The 9,472-nt window shown below is 38.4% G+C and overlaps 1 protein-coding gene across 1 annotated transcript; it reads right to left on the reverse strand.

Moving 5' to 3' along the window:
• Positions 1–3,307: 3,307 nt before the first annotated feature.
• Positions 3,308–8,149, reverse strand: LOC121400754 (pyruvate dehydrogenase E1 component subunit alpha, somatic form, mitochondrial-like; the record flags this gene model as incomplete). Its single annotated transcript, XM_041584709.1, has 5 exons — positions 3,308–3,937; positions 6,069–6,177; positions 6,499–6,566; positions 6,654–6,725; positions 7,937–8,149. Coding segments are annotated over 5 exons (627 nt in total), but the record flags the coding sequence as incomplete, so codon positions are not given.
• Positions 8,150–9,472: the final 1,323 nt, after the last annotated feature.

The following is a 9,472-nucleotide window of genomic DNA, read 5'->3' on the forward strand; positions in this document are numbered from 1 at the left end:
AAGGAATTTGGTCCAAGGAAGACAGCAGAAAGAGCTCCAACTGGAGAGAATTGAAAGCAGTCCTACTAAGCCTGATAAGATTCCACGAAATAGTCAGAGGAAAAGAAGTCCAGATAAAGTCAGACAATCTTAACCTGGTCAATTACATAAACAAGCAAGGGGGCACCAAATCAAAAACCTTATTGACCACGACCATAGCTATTTTTTCGTGGGCGGAAGAGAACCTAATAGGTCTGTCGGCCTGTTACATACCGGGAGTCCAGAACTGCCTAGCAGATCAGCTCAGCAGGAAATTCCCGACAGTGGGAGAATGGGAACCCAGTCAAGAAATTTTCAATCTGATCAACAACAAGTGGGGTCCCTTCTCCATAGACCTGATGGAAACATCTCAGAACAAGAAAATCGCGACATTTTGTTCTTGGGGAAAGAACAGTCAAACGAAATTTTGGGATGCCTTTTACTTCCCATGGAAATTTCGAATGGCTTACATCTTTCCACCTCTAGCTGTGATTCCGAAAGTCCTCAAGAAAATCAGGACAGACAAGGCAAAAGTGGTCATTGTGACACCTTGGTTTCCGACACTGATGGAGCTCAAACAGGAAGAGCCATTCCACCTTCCAATAGTTCCAACTATTCTCCACCAGGGAATGGTGTTACATCCGAACCCAGGCCGTTGGGCCTCAGCAGCCTGGAAACTGAAAGGATAAAGCTTAATCGGTTGGGATTATCAGACTCCACAGTATCTACCATATTAGCTTCAAAGAAAAAATCGACACACATAAAGTACGCCAGAACTTGGGAGGTCTTTATTGATTGGTGCAAAGCAAGAGGTCATGACCCTCTCAGAATATCTGAAGTCACCATCATAGAATTTCTACAAGCAGGCATAGAACGCAATTTAAGTATTTCTACGCTTAAAGGACAGGTGACAGCGATTTCAGCACACACTGACTTTCACTGGGCTTCAGGTATCCTATTGAAAAGATTTTTTCAGGGATTGAAAAAACTTTGCCCTATCATCAGATCAGAAGTTCCACCTTGGGACCTATCGTTGGTCTTAAAAGCGTTAATGGAACACCCTTTTGAACCATTAGAGGAAGCATCTTTAAAAAATCTGTGCCTCAAAACAGTATTCTTGTTAGTATTCTTATCACATCTGCCAGAAGGGTAGGAGAATTGCAGGCATTATCAATTAAACCGTCTAAGCTATCCTTCCTTCCAGACAAGGTGGTACTCAGAACGGAAGATAGATTCATACCCACAGTACCATCTAGATTTCATCAGCAACAGGAACTGATCTTACCTGCATTCTATCCGGAACCACAAAATCAACAAGAAGAAAAGCTTCACTACTTGGATGTAGTCAGATGCTTACGGATTTACCTTAAGAAAGTGGCAACTTTCAGAAAAACAGATTACCTTTTGGTGACCATTGGAAGTAATAATTCAGGAAACAGAGCTGCTAAAAGCACGATTGCAAGATGGTTGAAGCAGTGCATCGTAACAGCATATTCATTACAGTCAGCACCTGAACCAGCACCTAAAGCACACTCCATCAGAGGGATGGCAGCTTCCTGGGCACTCAGAGCCCAGGTATCGGCAGAAGAAATCTGTAGAGCGGCCACTTGGTCATCTTTTTGCACTTTTTCCAAACATTACAAATTTAATACATATTCTAAGGATCTAGCCTGTTTTGGGCATTCAATTTTGGAGGCGGCTACTGCTGAATAAATGTATAATTGCAGTACTTGGTCTATGTTTGTTTTGTCCCTCCCTAAATGCTTAGCTTGTTAAGTCCCTTTGTGTGCCCACTGCCATGTGAAAGGAACAGGAAAACTGAAAATCATATCATACTTACCGAGATTTTCATTTCCTGGACTGGAACATGGCAGTGGGCAGGGGCTTCCCTCCCAGGGGTATTGTAATCAGTCAGAAAGAATGGGCGCCAGAGCTGGGGGAAGTCCTTTTATTCGTCACTTCCTGTGCCTTTCTCACAGCAGGAGGGATTAACCCTTTGTGTGCCCACTGCCATGTTCCAGTCCAGGAAATGAAAATCTCGGTAAGTATGATATGATTTTCAGTTTTCCGTAATTTGGATCTTCATACCTTAAAGGGATCCTGTCATCGGAAAACATGTTTTTTTTTAAAAATGAATCAGTTGATAGTGCTACTCCAGCAGAATTCTGCACTGAAATCCATTTCTCAAAAGAGCAAACAGATTTTTTTTATATTCAATTTTGAAATCTGACATGGGGCTAGACATTTTGTCAATTTCCCAGCTGCCCCTGGTCATGTGACTTGTGCCTGCACTTTAGGAGAGAAATGTTTTCTGGCAGGCTGCTGTTTTTCCTTCTTAATGTAACTGAATGTGTCTCAGTGAGACATGGAATTTTACTATTGAGTGTTGTTCTTAGATCTACCAGGCAGCTGTTATCTTGTGTTAGGGAGCTGATATCTGGTTACCTTCCCATTGTTCTTTTGTTTGGCTGCTGGGGGGGAAAAAGGGTGGGGGTTGATATCACTCCAACTTGCAGTACAGCAGTAAAGAGTGATTGAAGTTTATCAGAGCACAAGTCACATTACTTGGGGCAGCTGGGAAATTGACAATATGTCAATAAATTTCAAAATTGAATATAAAAAAATCTGTTTGCTCTTTTGAGAAATGAATTTCAGTGCAGATTTCTGCTGGAGTAGCACTATTAACTGATTCATTTTGAAAAATGTTTTTTTTTCCCATGACAGTATCCCTTTAAATCTACTGGAAAATCATGTAAACATTAAACAAAAACATTAGGCTGGTTTTGCCTCCAATAAGGATTAATTATATCTTAGTTTGGATCAAGTACAAGCTACTGTTTTATTATTACAGAGAAAAAGGAAATCATTTTTAAAAATTTGGATTAATTTATTATAATGGAGTCTATGGGGCACAACCTTTCAGTAATTTGGAACTTTCTGGATAACTGGCTTCCAAATAACAGATCCCGTACCTGTACTAAGAAGAAGGAAATGATACTACGAGCAAAACTGAGCAAAGTGCAAATAAAAGTTGTAATTGATATTATGCTCTGTACAAATTGCTATAGGGCCACAACAGGGCCCTGTGATTACGGCCTGATCTATGGGAGGAATCAAGGACAAGGCTTGCCTTCACTTCCAGTGCTTTGCTCCATGTTCCAGATCTTCAAGCCATCATACTGAACAGAACTCTGCTTTCCCTGGGCGCAAGTACTTGTTAGATCAGAGACGGAGCTTAAAGTATTGCTGATGACGTTTATTAGGAGCTAAGAAAAATACAAAGCAATCATTGTGTTGAGGTCAGTTTTAATGAAACGGAATAATAAATGTTTCAGCACATGTATAAATGGCAAGACTTTAAGTTCAGGATCCTATAAATATATAACATTTCATCTGAAGAAGGCAGAGCTTCTAACTTACATTATAAGAGAACTTTGCCCAGCCAGAATCAGAAAGAAAACCATGGAAGAAAAGGGGGTCTCCTGAAGCACGAGTTCTCTCTAATGATTACACTGAACTAAAATGGATGCAGATCTGCTTTCGGTCTGAAAACATTAAGGCATTTTCTTCTTATCCATACACATGCCAAGTCCTTATGTATTAAAACAAAGTCTAAAGTGGATGATGTTACTGGTGGGACATGAAGAATTGCAGTGCGTCTTCAACCCAGCAGTGAGGAGTAAACATAACCCAGCACCCATTAAAATGCCCTTAAAGTAACAGGTAACATTGACCAGAGGAGGACTGAAGAGATTTAGCTGGCGGATTTGTATTTGATCCAGAGATTTGCTCCTCTGACATCAAACGTGGGATCATTGCGATAAATGTGATTGGCAATTTCTTCTAGTGAAGGTTCAGGGTCGGTGGTAGCAAACTGAGCAGCTTCCTCAATCTCTTTCCGTACTTCCACATCAATTTCCTAGAAAATATGAAGAGAGAGAGAGAGAGGGGGGGGGGGGAGGGGGAGGGTACAGGTTATTACTTGTTTATTGTAGTTGTTATTATTAATATATTCCATTCCTTTAGGAATCAGCACAAAATGCACTCTATAAAGTGATTTGCCAATAGGACCTAGATTATTCTTGATGCTGCCTTGAATTGTATCAAAGTAAATGTATTAAATGTTTGAATCACTGTGCCTAGTACAGTACAGTTGTAATGCACCAAGGCAATTTAAAGGCAATTTGCAATTGGTTTTTTTTATTTGTGGTTTTTAATTTATTTAGCTATTTATTTAGCAGCAATTTCAGCAATCTGGTTGCTAGGGTCAAAATGATCCTAACAACCATGCACTGATTTGAAAAAGAAACTGTAAAATGAATAGGACACGACCTGAATAGCAATAACATTATGTTTGTGAAAGTTCTCATTCAACCAGGTCATGGTATATCTATAGAAATAAGTCAAATCAACTGGACTTGCTGTGTTTTTTTTTTCCTGAAGACTTTTCACCAGTCACCCAACTGGCTTTCTCAATTCAGAATAACTTGTACATAGGATCTTGCTTCGCTATATATCCTCTGGAATGTTGCTCCAATCAGCTGTTTGATAGTTAGGAAAGGACAAGGTGCTCCAGAATGAATTGCAAATGACTCACCGAGTAATGAAAGTGGTCCGGGTGCACCAGCCTCAGACCCCCATCTTCAGGGAGCTGCATGACCAGTGGATCCGTTAAGTGCCGGTCGGCCCTGCTTTTCTCTTTAGCATAATCTGTTTATCATAATCCACAATGATGTCATTAATTAGGTGTTGATTGTATTAGCAAAATTGGAGCTTTGATGTGTTATTAAACCTTCCAGGGAGAGGTGCCGAAACAGCATTATATGTGGCAGACATTAGATTTAATGACATCATTGTGGATAATGATAAACAGATTATGCTGATTGGAGCAACATTCCAGAGGATATATAGCGAAGCAAGATCCTATGTACAAGTTATTCTGAATTTGGGTGACTGGACGTCTTCAGGAAAAACACAGCAAGTCCAGTTGATTTGTCTTATTTCTGTAGATATGGCAATAACAGTAAATGTGTAGCATTACAGAGCATTTGTTTTTCTGATGGGCGTCAGGGACACCCCATTTGGAGGAGGAGAAAAATAAGAAAGCGGCAAATAATTCAAAACTATATAAAAGAAAAAATCATACCCAGTTGAAAAGTTGTTTAGAATTACCGATTCTATAACATACGAAGTGTTACCTTAAAGGTGGACCAGCCCTTTAAAGGAATGCTGAGCACATGCCACATTGGCGTGTTTATAGAACACAAGCAAGAAAAGAAATTTAGAATGGCTAGGCACTTAAAGGAATTATACCCATAAAATTGCCACACTTAATGCATATGTGGTTGACCATCTGCCTGATGCACTTCCTTTGGTTTGTGAGGTTCACGTGAGCCCTGTAAATAACTTCAATTCAGTCAATTCAGGGCTGCCCATTCCACCTCCCCAATTTCTTCCCTTCCCTTACAGGAGCTACTTGCGCCCATTTAATGCAAGAAATAACGTCATATTGCAATTTTTAACTTTGAAAAAGAAAATAAGCATTAAAAGGGTGGTTCACCTTTCAGTTAACTTTTAGTATGTTACAGAATGGCTATTTCTTCATTTTTCTACTTTTTAAATTATTTGCCTTCTTCCTCTTAAAGTTTCCAGATTTCTTTCTAACTGAAAGCTGACCTTACAAATGGTCTCTAAGGCTACAAAGTAGCCTATTCATATTCCAGTCTCCTATTCCAATCAATGCACGGTTGCTAGGGTAATTTGGACCCTAACAACCAGATTCTGGAAACTACAAACGGGAGAGCTGCTGAATAAAAAGCTAAATAACTCAAAAACCACATGCTAAAAAAAATAAAAACTAATTGTATATTATCTAAGAATATCACTTTGTACATCTAAATAAAACGTAATTTAAAGGTGAACAACCTCTTTATTATGGAGTACCGAGTATTGTAGCATTTGTGAAGTTTATTATATGACTGAAATGATATTGTTACCATGCCTGTATTCAAAAGGGACTGAAGCAATCACACAGAGCAATTAAGGAGTACCTTTAATTCCTCCACATTAGACAGGTTGTTGTTTAACATTCTGTCCTTGAGAAGGGTGATCGGATCACTTTTACTTCTTACTTCCTGAATTTCTTCTCTGGTACGATAACTGGAATTAGGAAGAGAAAATGATAAAGGAAAATAGATTGGAGAGATTGCATTAGGACTAAAAGAACAGAAATGTCACAGTGTTTCTACTTACATTACTTTACCCAAAATACAAATGAAAAAACCCAAAACATAAGTTTTAAAGGGGCAGAACAGATGGGCTAGTTTTTTCTCTGCCTTGAAATGTTAATTCCAGCATCAATACTTCCCTTGCTATGGGAACAGTGTTTTAGCATTAGCCTCAATGCTCTCGGACTGCAAAATTCCATTAACTCGAGGGAAACTAGACATTCTCAAGATGCTACAATAATATTTTTCTTACCTTACACCAGGATCGCTCATGCTGTGTCCATGATAACGGTAAGTCTGAAGCTCCATTAAAATTGGACCCTGAAAAATAAAGTATTAGGTTTCAAACACCACTACACAGAAAAAAAGAAGGTCTGGGTTAAAATATTCCAGGATATAATCTCCCACCTTTCCAGATCTGCAGTGATCAGCTGCAAACTTAGTGGCTTCTCGAACACACAGAACATCCATACCATCAACCTATGAAGAGAATTAGTTATTGATACGCTTTATAGCCCAGAATAAAATGTGGATCACTAGCTACTGGGGAATTGGAGCTCAGCTCTTCTTGCCATTGACAATATGCTTTTCTGATTCTAGGCGCTTTAAATGTTTGTAACTGCTCACTTTACAGGCCTGAATTGGAGCAGCTTCAATTTCCCTACTTCTCTGCTCAAGAAATCACAATTTATTTTTTTTATGAATAAAACAATAGGAAGAAATGTTCAGAACAAACACTACTCTCTGAATTCATGTTAAACATGGGGTATATACTGCCCTTTAAGGGTCTGGCCACACAGGCAGATTTATAGAGATTAGTCGCCAGATGACAAGTCTCCTCTTCTTCACCTGGGGGCAGGCACTCGAATCGCTTTGTTTTCCGAAGTCGCCCATAATTGCCACACGAGGAAACTTCGGGCAACTTCGGAAAACGAAGCGCTCAGAGTGCCTGCCCTCAGGTGATTTCCATTTTAGTCGGCGGAAGGCAGATAGGGGAGATTAGTCGCAGAGAAGAAGAGGAGATTTGTCGCCTGGCAACTAATCTCCCCGAATCTGCCCGGGTGGCCAGACCCTAAATGGCTCAAGTGTATTTACTACACTGCCGGTGGATGAATGAACAGCCCTAAGTAAACTATGAACACTAATCTGGTAGGATAAATCAGGCTGATCCAATCAAGTGGCAGTGGTGTTTAGACTGGAACAGCCCAATTATTCCTCGTCTGACAGCAAGTACCAACCAGGTATTAGGGACACTGTTGTTTAGATCCCAAGCACAGGACAAGGACAATAAGCTGCCAACTCAATTTGCAGGCATCATCAGATCCAGGGAAGACTCTTTGCAGAGTGCCACCCTGAGACAGGCCAGCCGATTCCAACCTACTTGCTCAGTTGTGCCTTTTTCACTAAAAGAGGCGAAATTCTGATTTAATTTCAGCCCTTGAAGTTACCAGAAGCAGCTTTTTGCTGTCTCTAGTAACTTGTAGGCTGCTGCTGCCTGAGTTTCTTAGCTTACCACATGACAGCTCTCCTGATCAGATCAGTATCATAACAAGAAGTCACTAGACCCCTGCAGCTCCCCTTCCTTTAGTATCAGTTTAGCGAGTGATTCTGGTATTATAACTACTAGCATCCCAGTTTTGCAGTGGGTTACAGTTAAGAAGAAAGGGATTATAAGTAGAATCAGTACTTACTCGAAGACCTGGGATGTAGTCTCCTCGTTTGTAATAGTCTGTGCTTGCTGCTGCTCTCTCCACAGAGGTCCCCATGCCGTATCTGTTATTTTCACAAATAAAGATACAGGGCAGCTTCCATAAGGCAGCCATATTGTAGGTTTCAAATATCTGTCCCTGAAATACAAGGAAATAGGGAAAAATCTCAGTAAAAAATGCAATATACAAACTAATTTACTACAGTTACAGAATAGCAATATATATGAAAAAATAATTGGTAAAAGAAATAATATAAACTGCTATTCTATATATGGTCACCGATCATAATCCAAAGAGTTTAACAACAATGACAGATGGGAGTCCATGGAAAGCCTTTCTTCCTATCAAGGTATCCTTATCCTGAATAGTGACTGAACCATGTAAAGCAATTTAAATGCAGCCATTAGGCACAACCGTAGGGAAATGCCTTCTGCTAACAGATTCAAAAAAAGAAACAATCAAGAATGGAAAAAGATTTACGGAATATCCTGTATGGGTTTGTAAAAATGGAAACAGCTGGTAACATCAGCTCCTACTCCTATACATAACTAAATATATATATATATATATATATATATATATATATATATATATATATATATATATATATATATATATATATATATATATAGTCCAAGGTGGAACGCACAATATATATATATATATATATATATATATATATACATATACACATATACACATATACACATATACACATATATATACATACACTTTATTTTTTCATAGGTACATCTACGTGTTTCGATCCACAGAGGATCACCATCAGGATAGCGCACAAGAAGTGAAATTTAAATGCAGCAATTAGGCACAACCGTAGGGAAATGCCTTCTGCAAACAGATTAAAAAAAAAAAAATAAAGAATCAAGAATGGAAAAAGATTTACGGAATATCCCGTATGGGTTTGTAAAAATGGAAACAGCTGGTAACATCAGCTCCTGCTCCTATACATAAATATATATAAATATATATATATAAATATATATATATATATATATATATATATATATATATATATATATATATATATATATATATATATATATATATATATATATATATTCAGTAAAAAGGTCCGCACTCTCAGGACTTAAAAATTAAATAATGTTTTATTAACAAAAAACTAACGTTTCGGCCTCTCCGAGGCCTTTCTCAAAGTAACAACAAACAATGAAAAATGCATTAAATACCCATGATGGTGGGAAAAGTTAATTGGCTGACATGTCATCCTTGTCATCATCACAATGCATCCAATAGCATAACTCAAAATACATCAATACTAAACATTAAGAAATACTAAGAAATACTAAGAAATACAGATATTCATATCACTGTTAGATATACATCTTTAATATTCAATTCCTCAATTAAACCTATAAAACCCATCTGACCCACGTCTAGCTCAGGAAGCAGCCAATTTCTTATCTATCATTAGTAGAAAAAAATCAATCAATAAACCATGTAGCACGCACCCTCTATCAATTTAACAGTATAACATTA

The sequence above is a fragment of the Xenopus laevis genome, chromosome 2S (genome assembly GCF_017654675.1).
Source record: "Xenopus laevis strain J_2021 chromosome 2S, Xenopus_laevis_v10.1, whole genome shotgun sequence".
In the NCBI taxonomy this organism is placed as follows: domain Eukaryota; kingdom Metazoa; phylum Chordata; class Amphibia; order Anura; family Pipidae; genus Xenopus; species Xenopus laevis.